This window comes from Strix uralensis, chromosome 5 (genome assembly GCF_047716275.1).
Source record: "Strix uralensis isolate ZFMK-TIS-50842 chromosome 5, bStrUra1, whole genome shotgun sequence".
Lineage (NCBI taxonomy): Eukaryota > Metazoa > Chordata > Aves > Strigiformes > Strigidae > Strix > Strix uralensis.
This window is the reverse complement of record NC_133976.1, coordinates 14,117,302-14,135,670: the sequence shown is the minus strand read 5'-3', so window position 1 is coordinate 14,135,670 and position 18,369 is coordinate 14,117,302. Positions and strand designations below refer to the sequence as shown.

Sequence of the window (18,369 nt, the reverse complement as noted above, 5' to 3'; positions counted from 1 at the left end):
GGGGTCGGCGGGGGGGCCGGGCCCCGCCGGGCCGCTTATCCCGCCGCACGCCGCCGCCGCCCCGGAAGCGCTCGCCGGGCGCCTCCATGCGCCGGCTCCTGGCAACCGGCGAGGTGAGGCGAGCGGGGCCCGGTGCCCAGGCCCGAGGCTCGCTCCGGCCGCCCGCCCGCCGCCGCCATGCTGCGGGGGGCGCAGGAGGGGCAGGTCACGGCCGTCACCAGGGCGCTGTCGGCCGGTAGGTACCGCCGGCCCCTCAGGCGGGGGGCGGGAGCGGCCCGGCCGCGGGGCTGTAGCTGGTGCCGAGCCCCGTCGGGGAGGGGACTGGGGCGGCGCTGCCGGGATCTCCCGCTGCCGGCCGGGGCGCAGGGCACCCCTCTGGGGATGCTGTCAGGAGCGAGGCTTCTCCCGCTCCGAGGAAGTGCGCGTTCTAGGGGAAAAACCCACCCGCCGAGCACCTGCTTAGGCGTTAAGAGTTGAAAAATGTTCTGTTTCTGAAGAACTTGCCTGTTTGATTTACTCTGATTCTATCCTCTTCACGTGTTGCATCTGCCTCGGTGCTCGTTTCAAGTCAGTGTGTGAGCAACAAGTCTGGTTTCGCTGCCAGAGGGAGTGGCCTGTAAAAGGGGGAGCGGGAACGCAGAGCAGATCAATCCAAATTTAATGTTTCTGCCGCATTTATCTTCTCTATTACCGAAGCAAGAAAAATATTAAATATCATTTAACACGGGCGTTCCTTTAACTTGAAAGCACCTTTCAAGATCTGAGAACACAGTGAAGTGTTTGGAAGATACCATCTGATAGACATGTGTGCTGGTTCTTGCAATTTTTAAAGCAGTCCGGTGTTTTTAGAGCAAACTAGAAGATTTGGCAGTCTGTGGCCTTGTGTGATGCAGTACTTTTATGGGCTTTAATTTAAAAAAGAAGAAAAAAGTAAACCACAGAAGGTGAAGTTGCTTTTATGTTTTTGCTTATAGCATCAGTACTCTGTCAAGTGGAACCTGTGGGAAGATGGTTTGAAGCATTTATTAAGAGGAGAAACATAAATGTTTCTGCCTCTTTCCAGGAGCTAGAAGATGAGAAGGAACTTTCTGAAGAATCAGGGGATGAAGAATTGCAGCTTGAAGAATTTCCTATGTTAAAAACCCTTGATCCAAAGGACTGGAAGGTATTCAGTTGTTACAGATTAGTGTTAATTTATTTTTGCTGGGAGTCTCCTACATACTTACCTGTCATTCCCAGCTAAAGATCCCTTTCCTCCTCCTCTCCCACCCCCATCTGAATTGGTTTGTGTCCTTGATAGTGTTTTATCTGGGTTTATATTTTTCACGTGTAACAGTTGATGAGGGCAAACTCAAGCACACATCAAGATAAGATCTTAGTCTTGAACTGCCTGTGAGCACTAAAAGTCTGTCTTCTTCCTGTTACTGCCTCCCTTATTCTGCGTCAGCACTCTTAATATTAGAGACAGCAATTCAATTTTCTAATAATTGAACTTTCTGGGATTCAGTGCTTTAATCCAATTTAGATTAAGCTAATGGAATTTCTGTAACTGTGGCTTAATGTATTGATATTTGGTTATTCAATAATTACGGCCTTTACAACAATTTTTCTGATATTTATTGGGAAAAGGAGGAATTCTGCCGCTTGTTTTTAAAACATGGGAGGATAACTTTTTCTTCATGTGTTGTGACTTTTTAGGTTGTATTTATCAATGTTCATTAAGGTTCTTTGGTTGTTTTTTTTCCTCAGAATCAAGACCATTATGCTGTTCTTGGGCTAGGAAATATACGATACAGGGCTACTCAGAAACAAATCAAAGCAGCTCGTAAGTACCTTTCTTTCAGATGTACACAACAGTTTTCCACATGAAAATACACACATGTCACTGACAAGCTTTTTACTATTTCACAGGCCTAAAAATCCCTGCCCTTTGATTTGTGTTGCTTACTAGCTTTCCAGATTCACATCACAGATCAAAAATCCCCAGGCCTAAAGCTAGGGAACTCAGAAATTTCACCGAGTTCACGTGTTAGCGTTCTTGCCTGTGTATTTTTTTGTCAACAACCTTGAGACTGTAACTGTACATTTCTGCATTTTTGAGTCTGCAGCCAGGCTCAGTGAGAGGCAGAGAAATACAGGTAGCCCTGCCCTGTGTATTTCAGTAGGTTGGTATCTTGAAGCCCCCTTACAGCGGTTAGCTGCCACATTAATGCTAATGAATGCTCAAGAAGTACGCTGCTGTTACCATTCTGATTAGACTGAGCGTTGCATGGGAATGGAGCAGCAACTCTTGAATTTTCAGGTATTCAAGTAACTAAAAGTTACTTAGGCCACTGAGAAGCTCAGGTTTGCTCTTCTTTGGTCATTTTACCATGTGAAAACTAGAGTTCCTCTGGCTGGATCTCTGGGGTATTCCCAAGCCATTAGTCTTGTGAGGTTAAGTTTCTTTGACATTTTGTGTAAGTGAACAATAGAACCTGGAAGTGCCAGTGTGTTGCTTAATGATACCAGGGTCCTGTGTATTAAATCATGACATGATTCAGAAATGCATGCAGGTGATTGGGGGTGCTTTATGTGAAGGAGCATGTTGGGCTTCAGAACGTTTTTTCCTAGAAAGCAATGCAGTTAAGGGTTGACTTTGCAAGGAGGATGCAAGTATTTAGTGGAGGAAGATTTAAAAGTACTCTGAAAATTGTTTGATAGCCTGTATGAAATGAGCTGATGGTTTTGTGAATTGATCTTGCAGGCTCTTGCCTGTATAACTGTACTGGTGCGAGTAGAATCACTGTCCCCAGTGAAACCACAGGTGAAGATTAAGTTATTCTCAAATGAAAATGGGTAGAAATTAGCAATTTATCGGCTGGCACAGGAAATTATGTTGCCTCAGGTACGTGTTGCTTAGCAGCACCACTGTGGAGCCTGTGCTAATACAGCATAGAGCAACACCTGTTCTGGTGCTGATTAGTGGTCTCGCTAATCTTGCTGAGCAAGAACTGGGGCATCTCTCTCTTTAGGATCCTAACAGCACTCAATTATTACATGGTGGTATAGAGATGTGAGTCTTTCTCACCAGTATATACTGTGCTTTCCTATTTTTAACAAGGATTCTGATTTGTTTCTCAAAAGGCAGGTTGCTGTAACTACTCGCATGATACCTTCTCTCTGATATTTTATAGTGAGCCAGGAAGGTACATTTTATGTTATATGGTAATATGGCTAGTCCTTTTGGGAAAGAAGTCAGTTTAAAATCTGTTTTTACTGTTTAAACACTAAGACAACCTTGGTGGCATCTTTAGTAGCTACTCTATATGTGTTACATCTTAGGATTTAAGGCGTAAGCAGAGGGAGAACTTGACCACAAAGTCTTGTCTGTGTGCTTAATGTTATCCATGGATAAGTGCAGCAGTCTTCACAGGCTCACGGCTGTAATTTGCTTGCTACATTTCATCTTGGGTTGTGTTCAGAACTTGAGTAAAGGGATAGAATACAATTTTTATTTTATCTGAACTACTTTGCTTTTCATTAGAAATAGCAACTAAAATTACATTAATTGTTTTTCTTTATTTTTCAGTATGATTGCACAGGGAATTGTACAATCTTGCACAATTAAGGTCCTGAAACTGCATTATGCTTTTTGAAGCTAACTGCACACTTAGAGTTACTGAAGCACTTGGCTATGCATAATATTAGAATAAGTCTCAGAAAATCAGTACTTCTTCAGCTGGTGAAAGTGGAATAGAGTTTCAGTTGTGGTTATTTTGTGTCCCAGCAAAGCTGAAATAATTTTAATTCTGACAGTAGTGTTAAATCAAAGAAAGTTCATTAACTCATATCTGTTTTCTTCCCAATGTTTTCTGGGGTTTGGTTTTGTTTTGTGGGTTTTTTTAACTATCTAATTAGAGAAATGTCAGTTGCACTTATTGTATTACTTTGTAGTTTGTGAGAAATAAACTGTTGATGATGAAGCCTTTCTAAACGTAATGCATCTATTTGGTAGATAAATCCATGGTTTTGAAACATCATCCAGACAAGCGAAAAGCTGCAGGAGAACAGATAGGAGAAGGTGATAATGATTATTTTACCTGCATAACTAAAGGTAAGCAATTGATCTCTTTTATTAGATACACTCTTGATCTACTTGATAATCTGGAACTTATTTGTAGTGTTTTACTAGGCTTTTATAGAATTGTCAATTACTAAAAAGCCAGAGAAGTTCTTACTCCATTTTAGAAAACTGCCTCAATAAATCGAGATCACACTAATAGAACTTCCCTGCAGGTAGAAGCAGTACGGGAATGCAACTGATAGGCGGGAATGCAACTGATGGGCGTTTGTCGGCCATGCCACTTGGTGCCAAAATGTGAACCCTTGTAGCAGCAAAGATGAACCACTAGAGGTAGCCACGTACCTGGGATGAACTGGTGTGCTCTGAAGTCATTCCCCTGGGACACCAACAGCAATTGGAAAAATCTGAATTGTAATGCGCTTACTCTGCCGACAGAGCATCTGTTGATTTGGTGTAGGATATCAGTTTCTTCAGCTGCTCTTTTTGCCCACGGATGATGGAGGGAACTCAGTTGAATAACATTTCCCTTCTGGCCTACAGTGACCTGGAACACCACTGCTGGCTGATTCCAGAACCGTAGGGAGTGCTGTAGGTGTATGCCTTAGGCCTCTGGAAGTGCTTTGGAGTTTGGCGCTTTTGTTTATTTTAAACAATTTTGTTTGCCTCACTAAGGTTGGGGTGGGGGGAAATCTTGGAATTTGTGTATTCTAAACTTTCTTCCTCTGAGTGTCTTCTTGCAACGCTAGTTAAAGTGTTAGATGCTGTGTTAGACAAGCTAATGATGTTTTTCAGCCTCGAGAGTTGTCAGAAGGAAAAGAAGTTGCCGAAGGAAACTTTTTTCCATAGTTGCAATCCTGTCAGAAACTGGCAGATAGTTATAATAAGAACGACCTGCACCGGAATTCAGGAATATGCTCTGTGCTCTACATTCAAGGAGCAAAATAGGTTTCCCCTTCACCACTTACAATCTAGGTTTAAGAATAAACAGAAAGGAAAGCACAAAGCGGCATGGAAGAGGAGTAATGCTCCCAGGCAGCACCTTGGAGGAAGGAAATGCAGTGGCAGGGAAGGGGAATCTGGAGTAGGAGCAAGTGGTAATGGGAAGGAGAGAAGAAACTTGGAAAGGCAGGAGTACGTAGGTGGGATTCAGAACTGGGTCCGACAAAGGAATGAGTGCGAGGTACAGTGCTGGGGGAACTGAGTATGTGGGAGTAGAATTGGGGATCTATATGGAAGAAGCATCTCTTAGGTGGAAGAGGAACCAATGGATGTGCACAGAATTTCTTGCATCAGGAAAATGGTATGAGGGTTATTGAAGCTCCTAGCTTGCAATGTAGAGAATCATTGGGGTCATTTAGAGTATTGGTCCCTTCCCAGACGGGAAGGGAAGCCTGGCAGGCAGCAGCTCGTTGGTGGTCCCTTGCATTCCTTCCTCTCCCCATTAACAGGTGCAGTGAGATCAGTTTACAGAACCACAGAGCATCAAGGTCTCCCCCAACTTACCACCTTCTAGATCTGACCGTCACGGTGCAGTGATCTCTGTCCAGGGGTGCAGTCAGAGAAGCCCATGAATGATCACAATGCAAATTTGATTCCTTCGACTTTTCACTCTTATTAAAAAATAGTGGGTATGCTAGAACTGACAAAATAATTCCATGCTTCCTTGAGAGAAAACAAGAATTACTGAAGCTACAGTGTGTGATTTCCAGGTTGTAAGATTCAGTAATGTGATGCTCCCCAACTGCAGGACTGTAAGGAACGGGAAAACTGGGAGCACATGCATGTTTTGGTTAGTAGCTATGTGGTGTTCTGCACTCTTTCCAAGTGTCCTGGTTTCAGTTGGGATAGAGTTAATTTTCTTCCTGGTAGCTGGTATAGTGCTGTGTTTTGGATTTAGGATGAGAATAATGTTGATAGCACACTGATGTTTTAGTTGTTACTGAGCAGTGCTTACACTAAGTCAAGGACTTTTCAGCTTCTCATGCTGCCCTGCCAGCGGGGGAGGCTGGGGGTGCACAAGCAGCTGGGAGGGGACACGGGCAGGACAGCTGACCCAAACTGGCCGAAGGGATATTCCATACCGTATGGCATCATGTTGAACAATGAAACTGGGGGGACTTGGCCGGGGGGTGGCGGCCCCCTGCTCAGGGACTGCCTGGGCATTGGTCAACAGGTGATGAGTAACTGCATTGTGCATCACTTGTTTTGTATATTCTTCTATCACTATTATTATTTTCCCTTCCTTTTCTGTCCTATTAAACTGTCTTTATCTCAACCCACGAGTTTTACCTGTTTTCTGATTCTCTTCCCCATCCCACTGGGGGGAAGTGAGTGAACAGCTATGTGGTTCTTGGGTGGGTTAAACCACAACACCACCAAGTCTCAGTACAACTTCATCATGAGCTGCAAAAATTCTAATGAATGGCTCCTGTTCTTGCCAGTTCTGACCTCATATTAACTCAGGGACTGCTTTTACTCCATGCCTGTCTTAGCAGACTGTTTTGTGAATTTATCTGCAAGGATCTGGTGTAGGATAAAAGCCTGAAGATGTCATGTCCAAACTCCCAGTGCCTGAACCAAATTTACTGCTATAAAATTATTTAAAATATAAACTGGTTTGTTACATCGTAATGGTTAAATGTGCTGTTTTTCGTACATTTTTCCTTCTACTTATTAACAGCAATGCTATTTGGTGTCACTAAAAGTATTAAATATCAAGTTGTAGAGAATGATGGATCAAACAGATCTGAGAGTATCTTTTTAAACATTTAGAACCTTTTCTGTAACATTCCCACCCTGTGGGGAAGACTCACTTTGGTCTCACATTTTATGTCTGGTAACTTTTTTTTCAGCTTATGAAATACTATCTGATCCTGTGAAACGACGAGCATTTAACAGCATAGACCCTACTTTTGATAACTCTGTACCTTCCAAAAGTGAAGCAAAAGAAAACTTCTTTGAAGTTTTTTCACCAGTTTTTGAAAGGAATGCCAGGTAAGCTATGTCAGACTGCCTTTGCTGTTACTGGAGAATCAGCATTTGCAAGCTCTTCTGGCATTGTGTTTGTAACAGGTGTGAGTTTAAGGGATGCTGGGAGATGCATTAATTTGCTAGAAATGTAATACAAGTAAAATAGTGCATTCTTTATTTCATTTTAAAATAATCTGAACTGTCACACTGGTGGCATTGAGTGACCCATGAAATAATTAAAAAAAAAAGTCTGTTCTTTGCTCCGTATTACTTACTGTGCTTTTTGTACAACACATTGTTTCATCTTATTTATTTACTATACCAAGTGTGTGTATGCTACTGACTAAAAATTCCTTTTTTTTATGATTTTCTTATGAGGGTGAGACATTAACAGGAGACAATAGTTATGTTCACAATTTAGCTGGTTAAAAGAGAAGATAAATGTAACTATCAATATTTGGTGGTTCTCTCTTAAGGTGTGTGACTTTTTTTCTGCATTTGATTCATGCTTGCCAATTAACTTTGTATTAAGGCTGTCACAATTGAAGTCTATTTCACCTTTTATCTGTATGAAAAAACGTTTTATTGTGTGAGGCACTTTATGACACATTCCGAACAATCTGTTGATTATTTAAAGACAATTTATTGAATCTTTCATCAAGTATTCTAGAGATTCAGACCTGGATCTGTGGTTGTCAGATGGGTCGTTCCCTTCTCTGCTTGGAAATGGATGCTGTGTCATGGAATAACAAATTCTAGAGCTTATGGAAGATTTCCCTCTTTGTAGGGAAAAAATGGAATGGAGGCAGAGCATGCATTATTCCTTCGTACTCCATTAGAACCTGTGGGAAACTTCCTGTAGCCTACCACAGAGCCGAGTTACTCACCGAGCACCTTTTGTCCACTTTCTGTAAGCTGCTCTACCAGGAGAATGTGTGTGGAGAATTGAATACCTACAAAGATAGCTTGTGCTCCGTCAAATCTCCTTGTAGGCACACCAAACTCAGGCAGGAGGAGTTTGCTTTTCTGGGGGAGCTCCCCAAAAAAGGCCTAATCTGGAGGATGTTTAAAAGGAACGCTTCTGTTTTCTCCCTCTTTCCTGGTGCCCCTCTGTGTTGGGGGGAGGGAGCCTCTGATCTGGTATTTTGATTCTGTACTTAAGACATGCCATGTTATGAAGTGAGATTGTAAATATTCTTTCTTGAATTATATCCATTTATTTTCAGGTGGTCAAATAAGAAAAATGTTCCTAAACTTGGGGACATGAATTCATCATTTGAAGAAGTAGATGCATTCTATTCATTTTGGTAAGTTAGCTGATACCTCAGTTTCTATTCACAGTATTCAAGACGTGTGATATAAAGGGCTTGCAGACCCTTTTGTATGTAGGTTGTTGGCTGTGGTCTGTTCTGACCTAGTAATGTCACAAAATTACCCCACAGCTGTTTGGTGCCTTCCACAAACCAGGCTGGCTTTCTCCTAGCTAAGGCATCCGTGTTGTAAATTCACAGTTGCAGCAGGAGCCTCTGACGCTTCTCTGACCACAACGGCTGTGAACCGAGTTGACCCATGGACTAGAAGTGGGGCTCATATCACTTAATTCATGTTTTCAGTGAAGGTGTCTACTAGGTATTTAAGCTCGTAGTTAAGGGGGGTCTGTCTAGTCCAGTAAAGTCAGTAGAGTTTATGGCTTGACTTACCTGCTAAATACGGATGCTTATATGAAGATTAAATTAATTTATCTCTGAACTTTACAGGCTGCACTGTATCTCCACTGCCTATAATGGGAGCTTAGAAAATGGCACTGTAGGCATTTAGAGTTGGTGATACTGATCCCGTCCTAAAATACACTCTGTCCTACAGTACAGATAAATGTAAATCATTACTTTCAATAGCCTCTTGTGTTTTGACTTAACACAATGGAATCACTGTAGGTGCAGTATAATTGTAAATTATGTATTATAAATTGTAAATAACAGTGTCATTGCCTCCAGAAACCTAATAGAAAAAAGGTAGATTGTTTGTAATAGTTTTGCTGTTTTCCTTTTTCATTCCTTTTAGGTATAATTTTGATTCCTGGAGAGAGTTTTCCTATTTAGATGAAGAGGAAAAAGAAAAAGCAGAATGGTATGTAAGTAAAAATAAATTTGACAGGAGACTGAGAGGTTGATACAGCAAGATTTTCCAACTTTCTATTGGACTGTAAGTCATAGGAAGAAAAGTAGCTGAACTAGGACTGAATTCCACCCTCCTAGCTTAGTAATCAGTCATGGACTTGAACTGGACTGACTGTGGGCTTCTCTTTGTTTTATTTGTGTAATTTGAAATAGTTCTTGCTTGCATCACAGAGGTGTTTCTGAGGTGCTTTGAAATGTGTGTTCATTTAAGTTCAGACTTGCAGTTCTAGCAAGTCCCAAACACAAGGTTGAACCTAGAGCCAGAACGGAGTGGATGAGTAAGCAGATATCATTTCTCACTCCAACTGTGCTGAGATGAGTGATACTTTCTAGAATTTAGAGAGAGTAGTTCTGATGGTTTGATGTTAATAAAAATTGTGTATTTGTTAATGTAGTGATAGTTGCTGAATTACATGGACCATGTTGCCATTGGAAAATACATTCTGTTTTTATCCTTCCTACAGTTATAAACACAGAACGTTCAAGTTAGAGCACCAAATCATTTAGTCCAATGTGTATTTCACAGGATGCAGGATCCCTTAGTCATCCTTGTATAACCATAACTTGCACTGTATGAACCTCTTCTTCCAAGTTTGAATAGAAATCAATTTTGTAGTTTGATTCAAACCTGTGTCATTTAGGCTGTAGCTAGGCATTCATTCTTCTTCTGTCTTTTTCTGCTGTTAACTCTTCTGAGCCTCTCTGGACCCAGTGTTCTGTCTCCTGTGAAGATTCTGTGAAGGCACTGTAATGAATTCCTTATCACTTGTATTTTTGATATTTTTGATAAATTATACAGATTAATCTCTAGGCTTCTCGTTGGAAGGCTCTTGAATTATTTGCATAGCTCTTTTTTGTGCTTATTCCTGTCACTGGTGTCCTTTTAAAAAATGTTTAGATAAATGGTACATAGTATGCTGTACTTGAGAGACAACTACGTTTCAGCTTCTGTTTAGGTGGTCGTGATTTTGTTACCGCTTCTTGCCAAAGGTGATGTTGCTCGTGTTTTAAACCTTCTATCTACTTGTAGTAGTCTCCTACTCTTATGGGGATTGTTTTCTTTGTTCTAAGATACTGTTCTGTATTTGGTTGTGTGGATGAGGATATAGACCCCCACTAAAAATTTGCCTCTTTACCGCACTGACAAATATTTCCAGATTATTACATCAGCCAATTTTTAATCTATTTAACCTGAGCTGTATTTTACTAGAGTGTCAGGGTACTTTGTAGAAAGTGTTCTTTCTGTGCAGATGGGTTTACTTGACATGACTCGTATTCTGTAAAATAGAGATAATTGCCATTGATTATCTTGCTGCCCTTTAATTAAACTATACCAGCATTTCAGTTGTTTTGCTTGGGTTTAATGTTAGGTCAACAAGTGGATTGCATTTTGGAAATCAAGTCCATGATCTCATTCCCTGCAATGACAGATAAGCAGCTTGTTTTGTCAGGTTTATGTAATTGTGTAAATATTTAGCATTTTTGACAGGAGCCTGAGGCCTGGAACATAATTTTTTGAAGTCTATTTTTGAAATATTCAGAGAAGAGCATCTGTGTGGGGAAACATTTTTTTAAAAAGTTTGATGATGAATTTCTAGCAGAGTAATACTGTAGGGTATTACATGTAGGGAACTAACTATGCTTTCCCTTTTTAGTCGAGATGAAAGGAGGTGGATTGAAAAGCAGAACAGAGCTGCCAGAGCATTAAGAAAAAAAGAAGAAATGAACAGAATTAGGACACTTGTTGGTGAGCATGCACACTGCTGCTTTTTAAAGACAGATTTGTTAACTAGCAGTGGAAATCTCTTGTTTTTCTTTTGTACATGATGCATCCTTTCTTCTACCAGACAATGCATACAGCTGTGATCCCAGGATAAAGAAATTTAAGGAGGAAGAAAAGGCAAAGAAAGAAGCAGAGAAAAAAGCAAAGGTAGAAGCAAAACGAAAAGAACAGGAGGCAAAAGAAAAAGTAAGTTAACTACTTTGTGAGTTGAAGAACCTTGCTTCATTCACACCTGATCCACTGCTTCAGCTTCTAGATGTGTCAGAAAGCTACTGTTAGAATTGCATTGGGGTTTAAAGATGTGTTGTCTCTGATCCCTGTGCAACATGCAGCGCAAGACTGACAGCCTTTTGAGAATGAGAAGAAAACAAGGAGCACAGATCTGAAACAAAAAACCTTCTAAACTGAGTTCTGTTGTTGCCTATACTTCCTCTGGTTTAGAGGTAGTTGTTAAGTTCTGTGGCGTACTTTCCTTTCTCGTAAAATGGATACAGCCGCTTGCCTTGGACATATGGTCTGTGAATGGTTGATTGGTATGAAAATCTTTGAGGTAACATAACATGTCTGATTAATATTAACAGCTTGGAAAAGATGGCTCTGAAAACAGTACCAGGAGTGAAAGGGAACTGTAAGGTGCTAAAAAGTGACTTAAAAGACAATACTGGAGCACTGCAAGATATTATGTTAATAATGATGCAGGAGAAGGGTTGGACCACTGCATTTTTCCAGGCTTATACTCTTGGAGCGGGATAGGAAACTTCATACAGTTTTGTATCTTCATTGTCAAGGAAGCAAGGAAGTCAGGATTTATAAACTAGGGGTCTTCATACTGAGTATCTGAGCTGATGAACATATACCAGTTAGCATTACCTCCCTCAAAATTCTTGGAAAACCAAACATTAAAGTATTGATGTATTAAAAACCACAAACAGCATATTTTAATACTGAACGGCCCTGTAACAGTGTGACTTTGAGGTTTTTTTCTTTGTTTATTCCTTTTGATTACAGCAAAGACAAGCAGAATTAGAAGCAGCACGGTTAGCAAAAGAAAAGGAGGAAGAAGAAGTTAGGCAACAAGCATTAGTGGCTAAAAAGGAAAAAGAGATACAGAAAAAAGCAATCAAGAAAGAAAGGCAAAAACTGAGAACGACATGCAAGGTATTTAAATATTATTATAGTAAAATACAGGTTACATGAGTGAAATTACTGTTTGCTTAGATCAGACCCTATCACATGCTTACTTGTTCTTCTGGCTGGAGATGGGTACAGAAAGTGGGTTTACTAAAAAGCAAAATACTAAAACACATACGTATCATACAGTTTTGAGTTACGAGTAAAGCTGACCAAATAGGTCAAAACACAGCAGTGGCTGAAGAATGCTGTGTGTTAAGCCTTTCTCTGAAGGAACAGGGCAATAAAGTTCAAGAACTTTGTAGAACATGTATTTCTGCTTCCAGAACTGGAATTACTTTTCTGATAATGAGGCAGATTGTGTTAAAATGATGGAGGAGGTGGAAAAGCTTTGTGATCGTCTTGAGCTAGCAAGGTAAGTCTTCCTGCTGCTGATTTCTGCTCGTTTTGATACCCATCTTTCTACTAGCTATCTGTTGTAACTTAATAATTTATTTTTAGTCTGCAATGCTTGAATGAAGCACTTACATCCACAACAAGGGAAGGAGGAAAGGCGGCTGTAGTAAAACAGGTAATTATGCTGAGTGTCAAATCAAAATAACAGAGTAATTTGATTTGTGAAATCTACATGACTGAATCGAAGTAAGATACAACATAGCTGCTGTGGAATCCTGCCCATTAAACACAAAGACCTGAGCTTCAGAGTCCCCAGGCGTTGATCTCTGCTCCATTTTACATAGTGCAGTTCATGGCTGGTGAAATAACCAGGGCCAGCTGAGAGAAAAGTATGCATTTTTAATTAGTAAAGGACACAAAACCTACCATTTGTACAGTATACATGAAGAGTAGAGGAATTTAATTTTGCCCAACAATGGGTTGCAATTACCTAGAGGGGAAGGAGGGCAGCCTTAACCTATTCTGTTAGGAAAGAAAAATCCTGTCTAGGATCCGTGACCTGGGGCTAGATCCACAAAAGGACTTAAGTGCTGCAGGCCCTGGGCACTGGCAGGGCCAGTGGGTTGGATACCGAAGTATGGGAAAAGCAAGACACTTGTGATCAGGACTTACAAAACACAGCAATGATCTGCCTATATTTGGCAGCAGGGAAAAGCCATTTGGACTAATAAGGCTGAACCTACATCCTGCAGAAAGAATAAGGTGCTTTCTCTCATCCACTTTGGATTCACAGCTGTGAACTTTCTTTCCTGGTGGGGAAGATGATCTGTCCCCAGTGGAGGGTCAGGTTTACTCATCAGACAACCTAAGACTCAAATCCCTCTTGTTCTACAGGGGACTGAATCCAAACTCCCAGTCTCCAGGAGAGTGTTCTAAATACAGGATAGTCACCTTTCTGTCTCTGTTAAAACTGTTCCACTTTAATAAAAATTATCTATCAGTCAGATAACTTTCCTTTTGCCAGGAAGATTTTATTATGAGATAGACAGCAAGAAACCTATTTTGAGCATCCTGCCAACAGGCATAAGTACATATCTTTTTTAATATTGCCAAGACTGGACTGGGCATACTCAGATACATTAAAGATGTGTCACACCACAGTCTCAAGATGTGATTACAGTTCACAGAGATGTGTGATGGATAACTTAAGTTCTGCTGAATTGCTTGCTAACACACTACACATGGCCATCTAACCCTAAGCACTTAGTAACTAAAATCTGGGTTGTTGTAGTTAATGCTAACTTAGTACAACCATAGTAACAGAATTTCTGGCATAACCAGGCTTAGGTAGCAGTTAGGTTGGAAGATTTGGGAATCAGTGTATTCAACATGGATGTTTAACTGCCCTCACTAGTCACTTTAAGTCCTTAATACTTTTGTGGATCTGTCCCTGTAAATAAGGTGTTAGCCTGGACATTCATGCTAGATTTAGAAGTTTTGCCTTAATCCTGGGAATGTTCATTTAATTTCCTGGTGAGCTTGTGATGGATTCCTGCTCTAGTTCCTAACCTGGGATGGCCAAATTTATGCATGGGATGGAGGGAAATAATACTGGAGCAGATAAACTCCTCAATTTCCTTACGTATAACATACAGAACAGAAACTAAGTAAAATTCAAGGCTCAAAGCAATTCCAGAGAGAGGGGTTTGTGTCACTGTAAAATGTAAAAATAAATAAATAATGCTTGTTTACAATCCTTCAGATAGAAGAAATAAATGAACAAATAAGGCGAGAGAAAGAAGAGGCAGAAGCTCGTATGCGTCAAGCAACAAAGAGTTCAGAAAAGTCAACTACTGGTGGTGGAGGGGGAAGCAAAAATTGGCCAGAAGATGATTTACAGTTGTTAATTAAAGCTGTAAACCTCTTCCCAGCAGGGACTAACTCAAGGTACTTCTCGGGTTTGGTGTTAAAAGCCCTACTAACAATTTTTAATTAAATAACAACCGTAATACAACTTATTTTCAGACTATCCAAAGTATGATGTCAGCATGAGGACTCCTTAAACTTCCTCCTTTTCTTTGTTGAGCAGCCTGTGGTTTGTCTTCTCTTAATACCATGCTCTACACATCACTGGAGTTAGCTCTGGGCCTGTATTGTTTCCCCCCAGACTGGAGCCTTAGTCCATCAGCAAGATTGTGCTAAGGTGCTTACTAAGCGTAGGCTCCGGTCATCAAAGCACAGAACAGTGACCATGGGTAGGAATACAAGCAAACTACTGCCAGTAGCTCCACAGTGAATGTGTGGCTGGTTTCTCCTCTACATGGTAGGAGGAAAACATCCAGAGATACGAGTTAAATGCCCCAGCTCTCTTTAGGGGAGAGACAGGGAAAAAGGGAAAGGCTGGGATTCACAGGAAGCAGCACTGGCAACTGGCTTACTAATAAGCATCAAGAACAGGCACATGCCTTAAATCCTGTTCTTTCCCAGGAGTGAAATGCTGCCTTCCACTTGAGATTTACAGACTTGAATCTTATTACAAGATTTGGATGCTTGCTTTTTAAAAAAAACCCAAGCTGTCGTACTCTTTATGGAGATGATACCAGTACCTGTTTCTGTACTGCAGCTCAGCAGTCGAGGACTCATTGAGAACACAGGCCTAGATACAATCCTCCTGTCTGATCAGGTGCAAATATTCCCTTCTATTTTCTAAGAATGCACTGGGAATAATTTTGGGGCTAGGCTGTTCTAGCTCTCTCCTGTTGAAGCCCCTTTATCTGATGTTTAGGTATTCTTCTGGGGGCCAGTGGACACAGGGTTAGTAACTTCCCAGCCCTTCCAGTGCAGCCTGTGGTATTTAATCACAGAGGTGTTTAGTGAATTCAGGAAAGCAACAGCTGAGCAGAGTTTTGAGGATTAGAGGTTTGCACTTACATCTACATTCTACCCTGTCCTTTTTCTGTATTGGAAGCCAAGTTCACCCAAACTGACTGAATTCTTAAGGGAAATATCCACATGTAGTGACTAAAGCTTTCCAGAATAGTTATGATGAGAGTTTATATGTATTTAAGTATGGTTAAACTTAGGAGTTGATATAAATGTGTACAGGAGCTTGACCACAGCTTGTATGAAGATAAGCTATTATGTAATATGCTGGTTTACCCTTTCCATTCTTGCTTTAGGTGGGAAGTTATTGCCAATTATATGAACTTGCACTCCACTACTGGAATAAAACGAACAGCAAAAGATGTCATCAATAAAGCAAAGAGCCTCCAAAAGCTTGGTATCTATATTACCTTATTTTTGTAATAAGATGGTCTGCATGCTTCTGTACAGCTTGATTTTTCTTTGAACTGCATTGTTTCTATTATGTGAAAATCCTCTGTCTATCCTCAAAAGAAATGTAGTTCAGAGGGAAGATTAGAGGAGCATTTATGTGATTCAGTATTTTCAGCCTAATGGCTATTGTGTAGGTCACCACTGTGAGAGACTCTCAGGAACTGTCTTAACCTAACTTGATACACAGATGTTGAGGCCACATGTGTTGTCTAGGCCCCTCTACACTCACACAAATTGGCCTCTGAGAAAGCTCTCTACGAAGGAAGGCATTCAGAACAAATGGAGTTGATGAAGCTATAAAGATACTGTAAAGAGAGGAATGGGACTCAACACCAGAGTAAGACACCTAAATTAATGTGGCTCATCTCTTGTGGTAAACGGAGCCTATAGAGCTCTGGAATATGTTCTCAAGGAAAATCAAAACATTCCACTATAGAAGAAAAAAACAAAGTTTTCAAGAAGTTTCACCATTCCAAACCACATACCTGCACAAGGAGGACCCAGATATTCCCAGTGTTCCTGCCCCTCTGACATGCTTGTACTCTGTGAGCTTTGTGCCACAGCCCGAATTTGAAAGAATAATCCCTCTTGATTTCACTGAAATTGCAGATTCAGGCTTAAACTTATACAGAGAAAGCATTCATCTGAGCAGTATAAAGCAGGATAGGGGGTGGACAGTCTGACAGTTTATTGGACCCTGAAAGACTTACTTTTTTTTTTAATCTACCAACCTCTTTACCATCATTTTAAAGGAACGACGAACTTGGTTTTTTGATTATTAGTTTACAGTAATCTGCTGCACAATGTTTTTCTTACTATACCTGGCTTTCATTTTGTTGCAATAATTATTCAATGTCTGTTGCTTACAGACCCTCATCAAAAAGATGACATAAACAAGAAAGCATTTGACAAATTTAAAAAAGAACACGGCGTGGTGCCTCAGATGGACAGTGCTGCCCCCTCGGAACGATTTGAAGGTAAAGGTGAACAGGAAGTCCTTCCTGCAGAGTTGTCTCCCCTGTGCATCTTAGTAAGAAAGTAATCCAGAACTTACTTAAGACTTGATTACTTACAAATTTATGTAGCAAGTAAGTGATCCAGGCTCTGTGACTGGATTTGAGGGTTTCTGGTAGAGACAGTACAAACCACAGTTAACTAGTGACAGTTTGAAGTGCTTCCTGTTTCAGTCTGATGCTGAGATTATCCGCTCCTCAGAGGGTGTGACATTTTCAGGTAAGAGTAGGCCTGAGCAGATGCACTTGGGATACAGGATCATCCTACAGCTAAGTTTTGGTCTCCTCTTAAACCACAAACACCTCCCATCAAATTTTCCAGACACTTGCAGGAGGCTGTGTTTCCTTACTAAGCGTTCCTTAACATAACGCAAAAGCATTGCTGCCCTAATGCTGTGGCTTCCCGGGGCAGTTACAGTGATCTAACACCCAGCTGACAATGAAAGATGTTACCTTCTATAACTCCTCTGGGCTTTAAATAAAGATCCCAAGGGCCACTTGTCCAGTCAGTTTCAGGTTGTTTGGGTGTTTTTTTCGGGTTTTTAGTTCTGGGTAGCCCTTAGGTCAGACTACTTGTATCACAAAACTGCAAGGATTTTAAATCAACTGTAATCAATTTTACAGTATTTTCTTAGGCTTATCTCATAGACTCATTTTCTTACTGTCACTTTTGCATTTAAAACCAGGATCACCTTTAGATTCATCCCCTTGGACTACGGAAGAACAAAAGCTTTTAGAACAAGCATTGAAGACTTACCCAGTAAATACTCCTGAAAGATGGGAGAAAATAGCAGCAGCTGTTCCAGGCCGGTCAAAAAAAGACTGCATGAAGCGATATAAGGTAAGGTACCTCACCTCCTTCCAGGACTGTAATTACCCAGGTCTTGTTAGAATCCTTTGCTTCTAATGTTGCTTTCCCTACCAGAGACAGTATCTGACAACAGCAAACTAGCATAAGATGGAGCCTTATGGAGAAAGTGTTTGGTTTGGGGTTTTTGCTAACTCACTGCTCTTTTGGGGCTAAGGACTAAGTTCTCCTCAGTGAAAGTAGTGGCTCTGGAAGCTCGAAAGGGAAATATGTCTCATGAAGTCTGTCTTACAATTTGTCAGCAAGCTCTCGTAGATGGTAAAGTCCTATCCCTAGTCTTCTGTAGGTAATGTTCCTGCTACAGAGGAAGTAGATATGCATTGACCTTCCATGAATTTATTTGTTTCTAAGAGAAATTGTTTTAAGGTATTAAACTGTCTAGATTCCTCACTAGGTTGAGAGCTAAAGTGTTTCAGGCTGAATATATGTAGTGTTCTAAACCACAGTATTGTTAGCAATTTCCACATTTAGGTAAGTTGTGTTTTTGTTTTCCAACTCTCCAGGAACTCGTTGAAATGGTCAAGGCGAAGAAAGCTGCTCAAGAACAAGTGATGAATGCTACTAAAGTCAAGAAATGACTCTTACTGACAATCTTTTGTTTTATAATAAAAATGCAAATACTGTACACG

At 40.8% G+C, this 18,369-nt stretch overlaps 1 protein-coding gene across 2 annotated transcripts; it reads left to right on the top strand.

The window, feature by feature from the left end:
- Nucleotides 1–77: 77 nt before the first annotated feature.
- On the top strand, nucleotides 78–18,365 carry DNAJC2 (DnaJ heat shock protein family (Hsp40) member C2). 2 transcript variants are annotated; one of them, XM_074869899.1, is made up of 17 exons: nucleotides 78–235; nucleotides 975–1,165; nucleotides 1,750–1,825; nucleotides 3,998–4,096; nucleotides 6,919–7,060; nucleotides 8,263–8,343; nucleotides 9,098–9,163; nucleotides 10,869–10,960; nucleotides 11,061–11,182; nucleotides 12,005–12,154; nucleotides 12,454–12,542; nucleotides 12,629–12,698; nucleotides 14,286–14,470; nucleotides 15,703–15,803; nucleotides 16,729–16,836; nucleotides 17,559–17,713; nucleotides 18,244–18,365. In XM_074869899.1, the coding sequence occupies exons 1-17, from the start codon at nucleotides 178–180 to the stop codon at nucleotides 18,316–18,318; spliced, it is 1,860 nt and encodes a 619-aa protein (XP_074726000.1). In that variant the 5' UTR covers nucleotides 78–177; the 3' UTR covers nucleotides 18,319–18,365. The 2 variants fall into 2 exon arrangements, with proteins under 2 accessions (XP_074726000.1, XP_074726001.1); XM_074869900.1 differs by having other exon boundaries at nucleotides 165–235; nucleotides 1,064–1,165.
- The last annotated feature ends 4 nt before the right edge of the window (nucleotides 18,366–18,369 follow it).

Excerpts from the sequence above, each read along its gene's own strand:
- DNAJC2 (XM_074869899.1), top strand. The coding sequence starts at position 178 with ATGCTGCGGGGGGCGCAGGAGGGGCAGGTCACGGCCGTCACCAGGGCG. Across the intron at positions 4,097-6,918 it reads TTTTACCTGCATAACTAAAG|CTTATGAAATACTATCTGAT; the intron begins GTAAGCAATTGA and ends CTTTTTTTTCAG. Across the intron at positions 14,471-15,702 it reads CCAGCAGGGACTAACTCAAG|GTGGGAAGTTATTGCCAATT; the intron begins GTACTTCTCGGG and ends TTCTTGCTTTAG.